The following is an 18,984-nucleotide window of genomic DNA, read 5'->3' as shown; positions in this document are numbered from 1 at the left end:
GTGAAGAAAGATCTCAAATAAACAATCAAGGCTTCCACCGTGGGAAACCAGAGATAGAAAGGCAACAAGCCTAATACAAACAGAACATAAATAAAAATTAGAGCAAAAATGAGAGAAATTGAAAAAGGAAAAAAGTATAGATAACAATAAAAGAGACTTGTATAGTTTGGATTTGAATGTCTCCCAAATGCACACATGTGGAAGGCTTGGTCTCAGCCTGTGCTCCTACTGTGAGATGGTGGAGCCTTTAAGAGGTGGGGCTTAGTGGGAAGAAGTTAGGTGATTGGGGACGTGCCTTTGGAGGGAATCTTCGGACCCTAGCTTCTTCCTCTCCTTTTGCTTCCTGGCTATCATGGGGTGAATGGGCCTCCTCCGACATGATGCACCTTGCTGCCCCAGACCCAGAGCAGCAGGCCAAGCAGTATGGACTGAAATCTCTGAAAACAGGTGCCCAAATATACCTTTCTTCTGTAAGGTGATTATCTCAGGTATTTTGTTACAGTAGTGGAAAGCTGACCAACACAGACTCCAAAAGGTGACTCTTTAGAAGGATCAATAAAATCAACAAACCTCTAGTAAGCCAACCAGGAAAAAAAGAGAAGACACAAAAGATTGCAGGCAGACAGGAGAGAGAGGCCATTGCCACTGAGCCCAGGGACATGGAAAGAACAACAAAGGAATATTATGAACAACTCTCTGTCCACAAGTTGGATAACTTGGATGAAATGGACCTACTCCTTGAAAGACCAATCTACCAAATTCATTAAAGAAGAATCAGATGATCTGAGTGGGACCATACATTCTTCATAAAAGAACTTGAATCAATAATTCATAATCTTCCAAAGAAGAAATCACCAGGCCCAAATAAGTTCATGGATGAATTATATCAAACATTTGAGGAAGAAGTGATACTAGTTCCCCATGATTTCTTCCAGAACACTCCCAACTCATTCAATGAGGCCAGTATCATCCCAATTCCAAAACCAGATACAAACATTACAAGAAAGGAAAACAAAAAACCAACATCTCGTATGAACATAGATGCAAAATCTTCAACAAAATGTTAGCAAACGAATCCTCAATGTACAAAAAGAATGAATTGAATACTCCCAACCTGCCGAGCACCACGACTCCACGTAGCCTACCTAAGAGGTGCTCTGAAGCCTCACTTGCCTGCAGTGGGGCACTGGTGAGGGTACTGTGTCGCAGGACCTTATCCAAGGAAAAGACCAAAATTCAAAACTCTAAGTGTGGTTGCTACTGAGGGTGTGCTGCGTTCGCACCACTGGAAAGTGAGAAGAATCACAAACCATCACAACTTGGGGGCTGTCCATACAGAGTGAACGATGTGAGCCAGAGACTTCAGTTAGTAAAAATATACTCACCAACTATAAAAATGTGCATTGGCAAAGTGTGTGTGTGTAAGTGTATGTGTGTGTGTAAGTGTATGTGTGTGTATGTGTGTGTAAGTGTATGTGTATGTGTGTGTATAAGTGTATGTGTGTGTATGTGTGTGTAAGTGTATGTGTGTATATATGTGTGTGTGTAAGTGTATGTGTGTATATGTGTGTGTAAGTGTGTGTGTGTGTAAGTGTATGTGTGTGTATGTGTGTAAGTGTATGTGTGTGTGTAAGTGTATGTGTGTATAAGTGTATGTGTGTGTATGTGTGTGTGAGTGTATGTGTGTATATGTGTGTGTGTAAGTGTATGTGTGTGTAAGTGTATGTGTGTGTAAGTGTATGTGTGTATATGTGTGTGTAAGTGTATGTGTGTGTAAGTGTATGTGTGTGTGTAAGTGTATGTGTGTGTAAGTGTATGTGTGTGTAAATGTATGTGTGTATGTGTGTGTAAGTGTATGTGTGTGTAAGTGTATGTGTGTATATGTGTGTGTGTAAGTGTGTGTGTGTAAGTGTATGTGTGTATGTGTGTGTGTAAGTGTATGTGTGTGTATATGTGTGTGTGTATGTGTGTGTAAGTGTATGTGTGTGTATGTGTGTGTATAAGTGTATGTGTGTGTATGTGTGTGTGTAAGTGTATGTGTGTGTATGTGTGTGTAAGTGTATTGTGTGTATGTGTGTGTAAGTGTATGTGTGTATGTGTGTGTAAGTGTATGTGTGTGTATGTGTGTGTAAGTGTATGTGTGTGTAAGTGTATGTGTGTGTAAGTGTATGTGTGTATATGTGTGTGTGTGTAAGTGTATGTGTGTGTGTAAGTGTGTGTATAAGTGTATATGTGTGTATGTGTGTGTGTAAGTGTATGTGTGTATATGTGTGTGTAAGTGTATGTGTGTGTATGTGTGTAAGTGTATGTGTGTGTATGTGTGTGTGTAAGTGTATGTATGTGTATGTGTGTGTAAGTGTATGTGTGTATGTGTGTATAAGTGTATGTGTGTGTAAGTGTATGTGTGTGTATGTGTGTATAAGTGTATGTGTGTGTGTAAGTGTATGTGTGTATATGTGTGTGTAAGTGTATGTGTGTGTAAGTGTATGTGTGTATATGTGTGTGTAAGTGTATGTGTGTGTAAGTGTATGTGTGTGTGTAAGTGTATGTGTGTATGTATGTGTAAGTGTATGTGTGTATATGTGTGTGTAAGTGTATGTGTGTGTAAGTGTATGTGTGTGTAAGTGTATGTGTGTATGTGTGTGTAAGTGTATGTGTGTGTATATGTGTGTGTGTATAAGTGTATGTGTGTGTAAGTGTATGTGTGTGTGTAAGTGTATGTGTGTATATGTGTGTGTGTGTGTGTATTCGGGGGGACAGAGAGATGGGAACTCTGTCCTATTAAGGAGTGCCACCCTCTCCTCGTCCCTACTAACCACATTGGTGCCCTTGGAACCTTGATGGCCTACAACAAGGAGGCGAATTCTGTGGGTGACTTTGGTTCCTCCTTCTCTAGGCCCCATTACTTTCAGTTCCTCAGAAGCTGCCAGGCCGTGATTAAGTCGTGGAAGTGAGCAGGAAGGTGTGGACAAATCCAGCGCACGGACCAGGCTTTGCCACAGGCGGGGCCAGGAACCCCTGATAACACACTCCTTCTGTATTTGGACAAGTGCACAAAACTAACGTTGGGCAAAAGCCTGGCTGCTGATAGAGACTGGCTGCACAAGTCCCGCCCTCTCCGGCGGCCACTAAGGACCAACTGATTTAATATCGTTAGCCCCTAACATACTCTGAGAGCTCCCTGTGGACCGGCCCTGCCAGAGCACTCTGTGTTCATTCCCTTACTTAACCTGCACCACAGACCTTTTTATATCAGATTGTTAATATCCCCATGTCACAGATGAAGAACCTGAGACCCCAAAGGTGAAGTGAGGGACCAGCATTACCCTGACACAACCCAGAACAAAAGGAGTTATAAGAAAACTATAAACACATATCCCTCATGAATATTGATCCAAAACTCTTTTTTATGGGGTTTCATTATGTTGTGCACTTTGGTCTTGAACTCTTGGGCTCAAATGGTCTTCCTGTCTCAGTCTCCCACATAGCTGGGGCTACAGGCTCATGCCACTGTGCTTGGTTATTGATGCAATAATGTTTAACAAAATGTTAGCAAATGCAATTCGATAGCTCATTAAAAGATTATATAGAACAACCAAGAGAGGTGTATTCCCGGAATGCAAGGATGGTTCAATACCTGAACATCAATCAATGTATCCTGCCACATCAACAGAAGGAAGGAGTAAAATGTCATAATCACTTCAATTGACGCAGAAGAAGCATTTGACAAAGTTCAGTACTCTTTTATGATAAAACGTACACTCAGTAAATCAAGAATAGAAGGAAACTTTCAACATAATAAAGGGGATATATGAAGTCAAGCTAAGCTGGGCATGGTGATGCATACTTGTAATCACAGTGGTCAGGAGGCTGAGGCAGAAGGATCACCAAGTTCAAAGCCAGCCTCAGCAATTTAGCAAGGCCAGCAACTCAGCAAGACCCTGTCTCAAAATAAAAAATAAAAGGGGCTGGGAATGTGGCTCAGTGGTTAGTACCCCAGGTTCAATCCCTAGTACCAGAAAAGAAAAGTCAAGTTAATGTTCTTTTTTTAAAAAAAAAAAAATTTCCATGTTGATGGACCTTTATTTTATTATTATTTATATGCAGTGCTGAGAATTGAACCCAGTGCCTCATACATGCTAGGCAAGTGCTCTACCACTGAGCCACAACCCCAGCCCCCAGGCTAATGTTCATAATGTTGAAATATTCAAAGCTTTCTTTCCAAGATCAGGAATAAGACAAAGATGCCCACTCCAGCCACTTCCATTCAACATAGAAGTACTAGCCAGGGTGCTGGGGTGCTCAGTGGTAGAGCGCTCGCCTCGCACATCCAAGGCCCTGGGTTCGATCCTCAGCACCACATAAAAATAAATAAATAAAATAAAGTTATTTTTTTAAAAAAGTACTAGCCAGAGCAATTTTGGCAAGAAAAAGAAGTAAGATATTCAAATTGGAAAGAAAAGGAAAACAACCTGTTAGAACTAATAAATAAATTCATCAAACCTTCAGGATTCAAAATCAACACCCCCAAAATCAGTGTTATATGCAGTAATAAATAATCCAAAAAAAGAAAATAATTCCATTTTTAATAGTATCAAAAGGAATACGACATTTGCCATATACAGACAGGCAAAAGAGTTGCATATTGAAAACTATAAAATGTTGCTGAAATTAAAAAACCCACCCAAATAAATGGGAAAACATGTTCATGGATTTGAAGCCTTAACACCATTAAGATGCAACACTACCCAACGCAATCTTTAGATTTAATGCAGCCCCTATCAAAATACCAATGGCATTTTTTTTTTCAGAAATAGAAAACTCCATCCTCAAATGCATATGACATCTCAAGGAATCCTGGAGAGCCAAAACAATCTTGGAAAAGAACAAAGTTGGAGGTCTCAGATTTCCTGGTGTCAAAAGTTAACAAAAGACTACAACAATCAAAGTAGCAGGGCCCTGCATTTACCCCTGAAGATAACCAGTGGAATCAAATACAAAGCCCAGAAATGAGCCTTTGCATATATGAGAAATGCAAATCAAAACCACAATGAGATCAAGACCACCTCACCCCAATGACCATCGCTACTGTTTAAAAAAACAAACAAGTGTTGACAAGGACGCGGAGAAGGAGCCCTGTGTCCTGATGGTGGACATGGAAGGTGGTGCAGCTTCCGTAGAAAGCAAGAGCTGGGTCCTCAGAATTTCCCCCAATTCCACTTCTGGGTATATATTCAAAAGACTTAAAAGCAGGATCTGGAGGAGACATTGTCCACCGGTGTTCGTAGCAGCACTGTTCACACAGCCAGGGACCGACCTAACCCACGGATGGGTGAGTGGATGAAGAAAATGTGGTGTGCGCACAGCAGAATATTCCTCCGTTTTAACCAGGAGGGAATTCCCAACTCTTGCTGGGGCATGCTGAGCCTTGCAGACATTGTACTAAATGAACTAAGGTCACAAGAGATGGTGATGCCACTTCTAGGAGGCACCAGAGGAGTCCAACTCACAGAGGGAAGGGAGCTTGGGGCCCGCCAGGGCTGGGGCAGGGGCCCGGGTTTCACTTCTGCCAGAAGCTGGTTGCACACAACGATGGCAGGTAGCTAACGTTCCTGACTGTGGCCTTAAAACGGCTAAGATGGAGACGTCCTTGGAGGACGGCCTGGCTGGAGGAACCCGCAGAGAGGCCCTGCTACCTACGACCAGCTGCCAAGGCTCGAAACGGATCTGGAACCTTCCTCCGAGGCCAGTTTTCAGCCTCGCCTCACTGGGACCGGGAAGTCCACCCTCAGACCTTGACCTCCCCACTGCCAGGTCCCTGGGCTTGGGCCCCTCGTCTCACTTCATGAACAGCCTCCTGGAGTCTCCCTGCACCCTGCGCTGGCCCCTCCTCCAGTGGCCTCTGCCTGGCAGTCGCCCCGCGTGGAGCATTCCTGGCTCCTCACCCTCTTCCCGTGGGTTTGGCCCATGGAGACCAGACTGGAGCAGGGAGGGTGGGAGAGGCTGGGGTGTTTAGGCCCTCACCCACAGTGGTACCGCCAGGGACTGGGGGCAGCCCTCCCCCAGGGGCACAGCTCCCAGCTGGTACTGCCCCATGCCCCTCCCCTCCCCGCCCTGCTCAGGTCTGGAGCTCCCGACCCCCCATGGCTCTGGGAGCTGCAGGATCGCTCCTTGGGGGGTCTCTGCACGCTGTGGCCTCTGCAAGGGCCACTTCACTAAACTCACCTCAGCCCATCCCCCTCCCCCGACCCAGTGTGCCTTCTGTTCCCTGCCAGGACCTGGACCTCCCTCACAGCAAGTCCCCTCCCGCCACCACCAGGGCCAGCCTGCCCTGCTTCCTCTCCCCTGCCCAGGCCTGGCTTTAGCTCCTCAGCCACCTCTCGGTGCCTTCAGTGTGGCCTCGCCTGTTGGAAGCCTCCTCCAGCCCGCAGCCTGCTCTGGCCGCCCTCCTAAAGCTGCCTCCTGTCCAGGCGGTTCCTGTGTCACTAGGTGCTTCAGGAACATTCCTTTCTCCTCTGGTTTCCCAACCACTGCCTGGGTCCCCCACCCCCAGTGCCAAGTCCTTGTGGATTCCGTGGGTCTCCCGGCCCCTCAGTGGCATCTGGAATGTCTGGGGGCGTGTGGCCCGTGGCTAGGGTGTCGGGAGGGCGGCAGCGGGTGGTCTGGGGCCCTCAGGCTGCTTCCAGGTGGGCACCTGGCTCAAGGCACCGCTCGCGGGCTTCCCCGCGGGGCAACCTGGGCAAGTGGCCCAGGCTCTGGGTGCCTCCGCTTCCTGTCTGTGGAGGGCACAGTGCAGAGCAGCCCTGGAGGTGGAGGTCAAGGGGCCGGCGGTGTTGGAGAGGCCACTGCTGGCAGCGCAGGTCAAGTGCCACCTGCTCTGTCGTGTGCCCCCGGAGCTGGACCAGCGTCCCTCACCAGGCCGACAGGACGCTGCCCGGCCACGACCCAGCGTTTCTGAAGCCAGCTGCTGGGGTCCGCTTTCTTTCTTTTTGCCTTTTGGTCCTCGGCCATCCCATCCCCCACCCCACTTCTGTCACCGCCTCAGGAAAAGACGTAAGGCAGCGACAGTGGACACGGGGCCTTCAGAAGAAACAGGATGTGAGGGGCGCCCAGACCCAGGCCAGGCCCGGCAGCTCGGGGCAGAGGAGGCTGGCTTCCTGGGCAGGCTGGGGCGCGGGCTGGAGAGAGCGGGCTCCGGGGGCCTCTGAGCTCCCTGGACTCAGTGCCACCCTGGGGCCAGGAGTCCCCAGAGATGGCAGTTCTGTGGGACTCACTGCAAGTCCTCTTTCCTGAAGCTCCGTGTGCCTGCGGGGTCCCAGGCCCCTGGTGAGGATCCCAGTCCTCCACCTCCTTCCTGCGTGAGCGTGGGGTGACCTTGAGTAGGCTTCCTAGTCTGCTTCTGCCTTTACTTCCCCATCGGAAAAATATGAAATAACAGCCCCTACTCCTAGGGCTGTTGCAAGGATTCGAGGAGTTAATGACCCACAAAAGTACAAACCCAGCGCCACAGGGCAGGCCCTCGGGGAGCCCCAGGGCTACCATGGCCCCGCCAGCTCAGCAGCATCTCTCCCCTGCCCCTGGCACGGACCCTACTGATTCCTCTAAACATGACGCCCACCCCAGGTCAGTGTCCAGCCAAGAGACTGCAGTCACTGCAGCAGGCATGTGGCCCTTCGAAGACACCCAGGTCCCAGTCCCGGGACCCATGAATACACCGCATTCCACAGGCAGGATCGTGCAGGACCAGGAAAGATTACTAATCAGAGGCCTCAGAACAGGGAGATCATCCCAGATTAGCCGAGTGGAGCTAATCTGATCACATGCGCCTTTAGAAACAAGGAACTCTAGCTGGAGCTGAGGTGAGTCAGAGCGAGGGAGGCCAGAGCGGCTGAGGCCAGAAGGAGCCACGGCTGCTGGCTTTGAAGACAAGGGGGCCACAAGCCACACAGGTGGGCAGCTTCTGGGAGCCCCAGATGACCTCCGAGCAGCAGCCAGCAAGGGAAGGGGGCCCAGCACAGTCATAGCACGGAACCCAATTCTGCCAGCAGCCTGAGGGGCCCTGGAGGCAGACTGTCCCCCGAGACCCCAGAGAAGAGCCCAGGCCAGCAACACGTCCATCTGGCCTTGGGTGACCTGGGACAACCAGCTGAGTACGGAACTTTGAGAAAATAAATCTGTGTTGTTTAAATAGAAAACAAACACAGAAAACAAAAGTCACTACACACGCTATCTCCACTCTTACAGCACAGTTGCTGATTGTCCCCAGGGCACATACTCGGGAGTCACCTTGGGGACGGCCGCACAGCTCGCCTGGCCTGGGCTCACCAGGGCAGACTCAGGGTCCCTCCAGCAGGTGATCCAGAGCCAAGTTCACGCAGTTGGCCACTTGGAGTCACTCTGCTGTTCCCCGACTCGTTCCGCCTTGTCCCCATGTTCTCTCTCAAAATCACAAAGGTGACCCACTCTTTCCCCTTCTGGGGACGGGTTCCATCTTCCAGACAAGTCCCACGCGTAGCCTGGCCCCTGTGCCCTTCGACGTGTATGCGCCAGGCCAAGCCAGAGCGTTCCCAACACTTCAGACTCACGCCTGTGCTTCAGCACATCTGGGCATCCTTTCCTGTCCTGCTCTGTAGGTTTCTCTTTGAAGAGGCACTAGGCTCGGTCCTCTCGGGGGGACCTGGCCCTGGTACCCAGGCAGGATTCTGTGGGTCCCCAGGACAGCCTCAAGGTCTCTGATCTGCGAAGCCGCGGCCCAGCCCCAGCCCTCGCCTCTTTACCCCAGTTCCCCAGTAGAGGGCGCCACCTGTGCTCCTTGCTTCCAGGAGAATGAGGAGGAAACCCAGTTCGCTGTTTGTTAATCTGTGCTTAGGATTTCTCAGTAAGGAATTCCCCTGGCTTATCGACTACCTTATTATCTTCATGAGCTCACAAGGAATTTCAGATATGTAGATTTTTAGATGATCCCAGAGCCAAATGTATGAAGTTTCCTTCTCCCAAAGCTCTGAGTCAGACAGGTCTGGAAGCCACCCTCCACCTCAGACAGGCTGGGTAAGTCACACCTTGGGCCCCGTCTCCACACGTGCATATGAGGATAGCAACAATAAGAGTAGCTCCTACCCCCCAGCATTGTTTTGAGGGATCAATTCTGTGATTCATGCACAGAATACACAGGGACCTGTATAAACTCATGTGAGATACAGCCTACTTCTCAGTCTAAATGTGAGAAGATCACGATCTGCCTCACACCCAGCAGGACGGCTACTTTCACAAAGAGAAAATCCGCGTTGGCGAGGATGCGGAGAAGCTGAACGCTTCCACGGCTGCTGGGATGGTAAAATGGTGCAGCTCTGGGAATGGTACAGCAGTCCCCCCAAAATAAAAAACAGAATGACCACGTGATCTCACCATTGCGCCTCTGGGTACGTACCACAAAGAACTGAAAGCAGGGTCTCAAAGAGATATGGGCAGCCACGCTCAAAGCAGCATTATTAATAGTAGCCAAAAGGTGGAAGCAGCCCGAGTGTCTGTGGAGAAGCAAGATGTGGTCACCCTTAAAGAAAAGGGAGCAACTCCGCATGCCACAACGTGGATGCCCTGGAGGACATTATTGTGCAAAGTGATCGAGCCATTCACGAAAGGACAAACACACAGGATTCAACTTACATGAGCCGCCCACAGTGGGCAGACTCAGAAGAGACCGTCAGGAAGGTGGTGGCTTCCTGCTGGGGAGACAGGAAGGGGGTCTTTCTTCACTGTGCACAGAGCTTGAGTTTCCAGAGACAAGAAACTTCTGGACCATAATGTGAGTATACTTAACGCCCCAGAGTGCATAATGGTCAAGATGGTAAATTTTAAGATATTCATATTTTGAGAGAGAGAGAGAGAGAGAGAGAGAGAGAGAGAGAGAGAGAGGGATCTATTCTTTGCTCTGAACTTTGTCCTCCTGGAAGCTCTCCGCCTGCTGGAGGGAAAGTGGCCCATAAATTGGCACGATGGGCGCTGACCACTGGAATCAGGGCAGAGGAGGTTCCCGCTGGGATGGGTGAGACCAAGGGGCGGCGCCTCCTGCTGGTGGAGCGCGCACCTGCACCCAGGGCTGCCTGCGGATCGCGTGAGAGGCACCTGCCTCCGCGGATGGACTCCGCCGTCCTCCGCATAAGGAAGTAGAAGGGAATCTGCGAAGCATCGTTTAACAACAAGAATAAAGACGACGATGCAGGGTCCAGGGTGCTTCCCTCAAAGGCAGCCCAGAGTGACAGGTGCCCTGCCGGGGGACAGAACTCAGTGCCTGGTGGGTTCTGTGTGGGCCACGTCTTGCTCCCAACCCTAAGAGCCGTAGAGTAGGGCTGGGGCGCCACAGGGGCACGCCCCCACCGAGCAGCCAGCCGGCTAGACCCTGCCCACCTCCTTCCCAGCTGTGTCCGCCGTCCAGCCCAGGCCAGCTGGTGCCCACACGCTGGCCCACAGAGCAGGCTTGGAGGGACTCCTGGGACCGCCCAGTGTGGGGCAGGTGAGCCCTTGGGAAGCGGCTTGTGCTCGCTCCACTCTTTAACCTTGGCTCCTCTTCCCCTCAAAACCAAGTTTATTGGAACAGTACATAGGAAGGGGTGGGAGGGGGTCAGACGGCAGAAGGCAAGGCCCAGGGGACAGAGGAGCCAGGGGAAGGGCTCCTGCAGGATGGTCCTGGCACCATCTCCCTGGGGACCCCACTGGAACCCGGGGAACAGGGAAGTGGGCAGATGCTTGGGCCCCAGCGCCCACCCACTGAGCCAGGACGTCTAAGGTCAGGTGTAACAAGCTCCCGTGGGTATTTCAACAGTCTCAGGTTGGTGCCACGGGTCCTGGAAGAACTGAACCCCTGATTTCAGTGGAGCTTAAATAATAGTCCCATGCGTCAGGTGCATGGTGGGCACCTTATAGTCCCGCTAATTAGAGGTTGGGGCAGGAGGATCACTGAGTCCAGGAATTTCAGGCCATCCTGGGCCATACGGCAAGACCCTTGTCTCGAAGCAAAATTCAAATAAATAAATAATATTCACATTCAACTATAAAAATGATAGTTTGTTCACGAATCATAAAAAATCCTATAAAATCATAAATCACAAGGTTTAGCTCTGAACTGAGGGAGGTTAAGAGCAGGGGATTTGCAGCTGTGTCCAGTGGGAGAAGTCCCCGCTGTCAAAAGGCAGGCCACCCCTTCTTTCAGGGCTCTCTTTCCAGTGCCCTTCTGGTGAAGACCTGAATCCTTTCCCCGCCTCGAGGAAGTCCTGCTGTCTCAGCCCCCTCCCATTCTTTCTTCTGGACACACTGGTTTTCTTTCAGTCCTGGGAGCTCACCATACATTCCACTGCCCCAGGGCCTTTGCACCTGTACCCCCTTCTTGTCTAGTTGGCTCCCCCTTGCTCTGCATATTTTTTTTTTCCTTTAGAGTCCTGATGTTGGCACAAAACCATGCAGACCTCTGTGGGATCCTGTGACCCCCTCTCCCTGTCCTGGAAGCTTGCTGATTGCAGGCACCGACGTGATACTGTCCGTGGCTTGCACATGCTGAGGCTCCAGGTAAATATTTGTGGAAGGAATAAGCAATGATAATAGCAAAAACCAGGCTGGTAAAGCAGGCTTCCAATTGGCTTCAGAAACCAAAGTCCCTACAGGGTCCAGCGGAGTCTGGAGGCCAAGCCCTGCAACTACCAGCCTTGACCGTCACTGAGACACACGCTTCCAAGTGATGCTCATTCTCTTCCTTGTGCTTTCTTTCTTAAAAAAAAAAAAAAAAAAAAAAAAAAAAAAACTACAATGTGTACTTCCCTTAATCAGAAAATGTAACGAATGTCAAAATGTCACGATATTAACATCAAGATAATACGTCATACTTGGGAATCAACCTAACAAAAGAGGTGAAAGACTTATACAATGAAAACTACAGAACCCTAAAGAGAGAAATAGAAGAAGATCTTGGAAGATGGAAAAATATACCCTGTTCATGGATAGGCAGAACTAACATCATCAAAATGGCGATATTACCAAAAGTTCTCTATAGGTTTAATGCAATGCCAATCAAAATCCCAACGGCATTTCTTGTAGAAATAGAGAAAGCAATCATGAAATTCATATGGAAAAATAAAAGACCCAGAATAGCAAAAACAATGCTAAGCAGGAAGTGTGAATCAGGCGGTATAGCGATACCAGACTTCAAACTATACTACAGAGCAATAGTAACAAAAACAGCATGGTACTGGTACCAAAACAGGCGGGTGGACCAATGGTACAGAATAGAGGACACAGAAACCAATCCACAAAACTACAACTATCTTATATTTGATAAAGGGGCTAAAAGCATGCAATGGAGGAAGGATAGCATCTTCAACAAATGGTGCTGGGAAAACTGGAAATCCATATGCAACAAAATGAAACTGAATCCCTTTCTCTCACCATGCACAAAAGTGAATTCAAAATGGATCAAGGAGCTTGATATCAAATCAGAGACACGCCGTCTGATAGAAGAAAAAGTTGGCTAAGATCTACATACTGTGGGGTCGGGCTCCAAATTCCTCAATAGGACACCCATAGCACAAAAGTTAATAACTAGAATCAACAAATGGGACTTACTCAAACTAAAAAGTTTTTTCTCAGCAAAAGAAACAATAAGAGAGGTAAATAGGGAGCCTACACCCTGGGAACAAATCTTTACTCCTCACACTTCAGATAGAGCCCTAATATCCAGAGTATACAAAGAACTCAAAAAATTAGACAATAAGAGAACAAACAACCCAATCAACAAATGGGCCAAGGACCTGAACAGACACTTCTCAGAGGAGGACATACAGTCAATCAACAAGTACATGAAAAAATGCTCACCATCTCTAGCTGTCAGAGAAATGCAAATCAAAACCACCCTAAGATACCATCTCACTCCAGTAAGATTGGCAGCCATTATGAAGTCAAACAACAACAAGTGCTGGCGAGGATGTGGGGAAAAGGGTACACTTGTACATTGCTGGTGGGACTGCAGATTGGTGCAGCCAATTTGGAAAGCAGTATGGAGATTTCTTGGAAAGCTGGGAATGGAGCCACCATTTGACCCAGCTATTCCCCTTCTTGTTCTATTCCCTAAAGACCTAAAAAGAGCATGCTACAGGGACACTGCTACATCGATGTTCATAGCAGCACAATTCACAATAGCAAGACTGTGGAACCAACCTAGATGCCCTTCAATAGACGAATGGATAAAAAAAAATGTGGCATTTATACACAATGGAGTATTACTCTGCATTAAAAAATGACAAAATCATAGAATTTGCAGGGAAATGGATGGCATTAGAGCAGATTATGCTAAGTGAAGCTAGCCAATCCCTAAAAAACAAATGCCAAATGTCTTCTTTGATATAAGGAGAGTAACTAAGATCAGAGTAGGGACGAAGAGCAGGAGAAGAAGATTAACATTTAACAGGGATGAGAGGTGGGAGGGAAAGGGAGAGAGAAGGGAAATTGCATGGAAATGGAAGGAGACCCTCAGGGTTATACAGTGGAGGGGGTAGAGAGAGAGGAGGGGAGGGGAGGGGAGAGGAGGGGAGGGGGGATGGTGGAGGATGGGAAAGGCAGCGGAGCACAACAGACACTAGTATGGCAATATGTAAATCAATGGATGTGTAACTGATGTGATTCTGCAATCTGTGTATGGGGTGAAGGTGGGAGTTCATAACCCACTTGAATCAAAGTGTGGAATATGATATGTCAAGAAATTTGTAATGTTTTGAACAACCAACAATAAAAAATTAAAAAAAAAAAAGATAATACGTCAGTCTTGCCAATGAGTAGGAATCTTAGGAAGCCAGGCTCCCTGTTCTTCAGGATTTACCCAGGCAAATAAAACAATGATCTTTTTTTAATTTGCTAAGTGTAATTGCTGGGTAATTTTAAGGCAGATTTTTTTTTTCTTTTTAGGTTTTTGAACTTTATGCAGTGGGATGACTTTTAACAGCTCAAAGAACACAAAAGGATCAATTGATTGTTTAACTATTCCTCAGGGTGGAACATACCGCATCCAGCCTGATTCTTTGACTAATTAGAAAGGCCCATCAGAGTCAGCAGAGGGGCAGTTTTCACCCTGTTTTATAAAACGGGAAAATGCTGCCATGATGTAGATTTGGGCACTTAAAACAGACCCTCCCCCATCCCTTAAAGCCTCCTCCCCACATTGATTTAAGCTCTGGGAAGAGAATTTGTCGAAGGGAAGATGTGAGAACCCATCAAAAATGCATCCACAAAGCATCTGGCAACTCCTCTGCCCTCTGTCCCAAGCCTGAGCCAGATGGTGCTTCCTTCCTAAGTCACCGTGACCGCTGCTGACGGTGGTGACTTACCTTAAAGCTGAGGCCCAGGAAGAGAAAGCCGTCGATCATTTTTATGCCCCAAGTGCAAGTCTGTTTCTGTCTATATGATAATGATTGTCCTCCTCAGTTCCCTTTCCAAACAGCTCGTTAATATCAGGGGCTCCCTGTCTCAGTCCTGTGCACCCCTGGGAATGCTTCTGTCTCATTTTATGAGACCATATGCAATGATCCCAGTGTCACCTCCTCAGTGTTGTGTGGCCGGCACTCTGTATGCATTTTATCATTGATCCCCACATTCCTGAAAGGTGGGCCGTGCACAGGTGGGGAAATGAGCTCAGAGCCCGGAGGCAAATTGCCTGAAGTCACACAGCTGCAAACCGGCCTGAAGAGACCAAGCCCAGGTCTGTCTTCACCAAAGCCTGCACTTTTAAAAATTATTAATTTTCTGATATCATCATTGGACCTAAAATGGAGAGTCCCTGCTCCCACCTCAGACAGATGGGAAGTAGAACTGCCTAAAATCTCACTCTTGGGCTAAGAAGACACTTCAACTCATTTTCTTTGTTTTTACTACTTTGTCACTGAAAAGGTTTCTTTTTTTCCTTGTTGGGAGACCATGTCATGGGTGAAAATTAGATCTGCCAAATTTATGATGAACACTGTCAGAAAACTAGCAACACAGGGGAACCTTCTCAGCTTGATAAAGAACATTCTCCAAATTCACTGGAGTTAACATCATATTTAACGGCAGAAGATTATGCTGTCCCCTGAAAATCGAGAATAGGGCAGATATAAAGATTACACTACTTCCACTACTCTTGCTCTGCAGAGTACTGGAGGTCCTAGCCATTGCAATATTATAAGAAAGTTAAGTTAAAGGCATAGAGATCACAAAGGGAAACCGTGAACTGTTCCTGCTTGCAGATGATGTGGTTATTTACATGTCAAATCCCCCCAGATCTATAAAAGAGCTTCTAGAAAGTTTAGTTAAGGTTGCAAGTTACCATGTGAGCACGCACCAACCAGCCAACCCACCCACCCACCCTGTATTTCTGTATTCTGGCAATAGATAGGTAGAAACCAAAATTAAGAGTATGATACTATTTACCATCAATAATGACCAAAGAGAATGCTTAAGTACAAATCTAATGAAATGTGCCCAGGACTTGTGACTATAAAAGACTCAGAAAGAGATCAAAGAAGATCCCATAAATGGAGACACTCGTCATTCACGGCTGGGAGATGACATTGTCCAGATAACCATTCTTCCCAGGTTTTTAAACACAGGTTTAAACAGTTCCTACTTAAATCCCAGCAAGACGCTTTATAGATATAAAGAGGTTATTCTAATAATCTATATGGAAAAGCAAAGGAACTAAAATAGGCAATTTTGAAAAATAGAAATGAAGCAGGAGGAAGCTCTCTGACTGTTGAAGGCTTGGAGAGCTGCTGTGTGGCCTCACGTCAGCAGAGGGACGGGCACAGAGATCCACGGAACATGACACTGAGCTCAACATGGTCCCCACACAAGTGCAGCCAGAGGACTTCAGAGAACAGTACAAAAGCAATTCAACGGTTCTTTTCCAAGAAATGGTCCTCCAGCGACTGCCGACCCACGGGCCAAATAATGGACACCGACCTGGACTTAGGATGTGACAAAAATGGATCAGAGTCGTCCATAGACTTGAATATAAACACACAATGTCAAAACGGCTAGAGGAGAACGTCGGAGAGACCTCGGTGTTTCCCGCGTACATGGACGTGTCCCAGACGCGATGCCAAACAGAGGATCCGCAAGAGAAGAGGGAGACGTCCCCCTCCTCAAGAGCGAAAGCTTTGTCCTGTGAGAGCCCTCTGTGAGGTGAAGCCACAGGCGGGAGGAGATAGTCACAGCCAGGGAGCTGACAAGGACTCGCGTCTGGATTGCAGAGATTCTCAGAAGCCCACAGAGAAGGCTCAGGCTGTCCAACCAGGAGAAGTACCCGAGGCAGGGAGGAGCATTTCACCTCCGAGGACGGGAACAGGCAGCTACGTTCTGGAAAAGATGCCCAACCTCACTAGCCACTGGGGAAACTCAGACCAAGAGGGTGAGGTGCACGGCTGCTGACCAGGACACCCACATGGACAGCAGGGCGACACGGTGGTCATTGAGCCTGCAGTCACACGTGCATCGCTGGTGGGAATGTAAAACAGTCCGCCACTTTGGATAACCACCTGGTGACTTCTTGAGGCCCCGAACGTGCATTTACCATGTGGTCCTGCCTCACGTTCCCAGGCATCGATCCTGAGAGATGAAAACAAGTCCACCAAGAACCTGGACACGACGGTTTCTTTACAAAATCCTCAAACTGGCCCCCATCAAACTGTGCTTTGGAGTGTGCACGGTTAACATGGACGCTGTCCAGCAACCCAAAGGACCCAGGGACGGTCTAAATGGATCTCAAAGGCCGACGAAAAACAAACAAAAACAAACCCCTGGTCTCAAAAGGTCACTCACTGTGTTTATTTATGTAGCACTCTGAAAATTACAGAGATGGAGATTAAATGAGTGGTTGCTGGGGTCATGGATGGGGGTGGGTACTGTGACTACCTAGGGGTACACAAGGGGCATACGGTGCTGCCACTCAGTTGCTGCACATGAACCTATACGTGTGACACAGTGACATAAGAACACACACACACACACACACAGGACCAAGGTCGGCTTCCTGGTTTTGATATTGTTAGACTCACATTATATGCATCCACTGGGGATCACTGGCTGCCACACACACTCCATCTCTCTATAATTATTATTTCAAAAGAAAAAATTAAGCATGTAAGCTGAGCAAGTCTGAGAGAGCTGCTTTCCACAGTCAGAGGATTCTGCTGTGTTTCTCTTTCCATTTTAATATTTTAACCCCCTTCAATATTTAAAAAGGAGCAAAGCCGCTGTTTTTATTATCCCTTTCTTTTTTCCAACTTCCTTGACTGTCAATGAGCTGAGGCTTTAAACCAAACTAGTGCTAAATCAAGAAGGAAATGCAACGAAAAAGATGCGGTGGCCGAGTCCAGGACTTAGCCTGGTGGGCTCTGAGGGGCCCAGAACCGTCCCAAGAGGCTTTGAGAAGAGAAAGAGGGACCAGGAGCAGAGGCGCACACCTGTAATCCCAGCGGATTGGGAGGCTGAGGCAGGAGGATCGCAAGATCAAAGCCAGCCTCAGCAACTCAGTGAGGCCCTAAGCAACTGAGTGAGAACCTGTCTCAAAACCTCAAAGGGCTGGGATGTGGCCCCCCGTGGTTAAGTGCCTGTGGCTTCGATCCCCAGTCACCCACCTCTCCAAAAAAGGGAGCGAGGCCTAGACCAGAGCAGGTGGAGGTCACTGCACCAGCTCCACACCTGCTTTCCAGATCAGCCCAGAAGGCTGAGGAGGGCCTTTCAGTGGGGCAACCACGATGTGTTCAGCAAAGGACAGAGCGGCTGTCATGCTGCCCGTGCTCAGGGGCTTGGCTTATTCACATTGATTCTTGGTAGCACAAGGAGCAACGTGGCTGCTGTGCTTCAAGACGTGGGAGTCCCCGGGTGCAGGGGATGGCTGGAGGGGCGTGGGGCTGAGGTCGGGGTGGGGGGGCAGCTGGTGAGCCTTCTTACCTGCAAAACAAGGTCTGAATCCTCATGCTTCCCAATTGTGGTACTTTTATTCAGGACAAAAAAGCCCTCGGCACTCTTTAGATAGGCTTTCATTCTCTTCTCTTTTCCTGTATGAGGTTTTCAGAAAGAATTTTGTTAGAAAAATGCAGCCCTCCAGCCACTCAACAGTATCAGTTTTAGAATGAATGGGATCCCCATAGAGCTGAAAGCAAAGGGAAAGTCTGCAGACGGCAGTGGGCCTTGGACTTGACCGTGATCACCAAGCCAAGTCTGCGTCTCTTCAAGAGCGTCTTCGCTAACTAACAGTGCTGTCTAACGTAGAAGAGTTTGGGTCTGATAACCAAACAGCAGACATTTGCTGTGGCACTCAGGGCACAAACCAAAGCTGAAACAACCCCCAAACAAACCTGAATCCCACTGATAACTGCCACCCACCACTCATCAATTTAGTTATCTGACATATTCACAGTCAGTATTTCTAACCAAGCACTGACTAGCTCTGTGACCTTGGCTGGTTACTTATTCTCTCTGTGCCCTCCAGTTTTCTCATCTGTAAAATGGGTGTGGTGAGGATTAACTGCAATAATACATGTGAAATACAGAGAATGGCTCGGAGCTCACTTTGCACACAAATTAGTACTACTGCTATTAATGCTGTTGTTAGCCTGGGCTTCTCGAACTCTGAACCCCAAGCTTCCACAGAGCTTGAAGTGCAAAGAGCTAGTCATTGAAGAAGCAGGCATTAGATACTTTCTTTCTAAATTCCTGCATTTCTTTATATACTTGGCTAGAAAAAAAAAAGAGGGTGATTTCTAAAATTAAAGTAACAGGTTATAGCTTGATCATGTGATCAGGACGCTGCACATATCCCCACCCCAACATTTTATTATGAAAATATTAAACATACAGAGAACTTTAAAGAAGTAGACACCACTGTCTATCTTATACTTTGATGTATTTCAGAATAAGTTGTAAACATGTTTTTTCAAAATGCTTTGGAGACTTCAGAAGTCTGTACAA

At 47.9% G+C, this 18,984-nt stretch overlaps 1 protein-coding gene across 1 annotated transcript in view; it reads right to left on the bottom strand.

The window, feature by feature from the left end:
* Fhad1 (forkhead associated phosphopeptide binding domain 1) overlaps positions 1-18,057 on the bottom strand; it is a 117,256-nt gene extending 99,199 nt beyond the window's left edge. The window contains exon 1 of the mRNA XM_071617369.1: positions 17,965-18,057. Within this exon, the coding sequence (XP_071473470.1) occupies positions 17,965-18,057 (93 nt within the window). The remainder of the gene's footprint in view (positions 1-17,964) is intronic.
* Between the last annotated feature and the right edge of the window lie 927 nt (positions 18,058-18,984).

This window comes from Marmota flaviventris, chromosome 10 (genome assembly GCF_047511675.1).
Source record: "Marmota flaviventris isolate mMarFla1 chromosome 10, mMarFla1.hap1, whole genome shotgun sequence".
Taxonomy (NCBI): Eukaryota; Metazoa; Chordata; class Mammalia; order Rodentia; family Sciuridae; genus Marmota; species Marmota flaviventris.
This window is presented reverse-complemented; position numbering and strand designations above follow the sequence as displayed.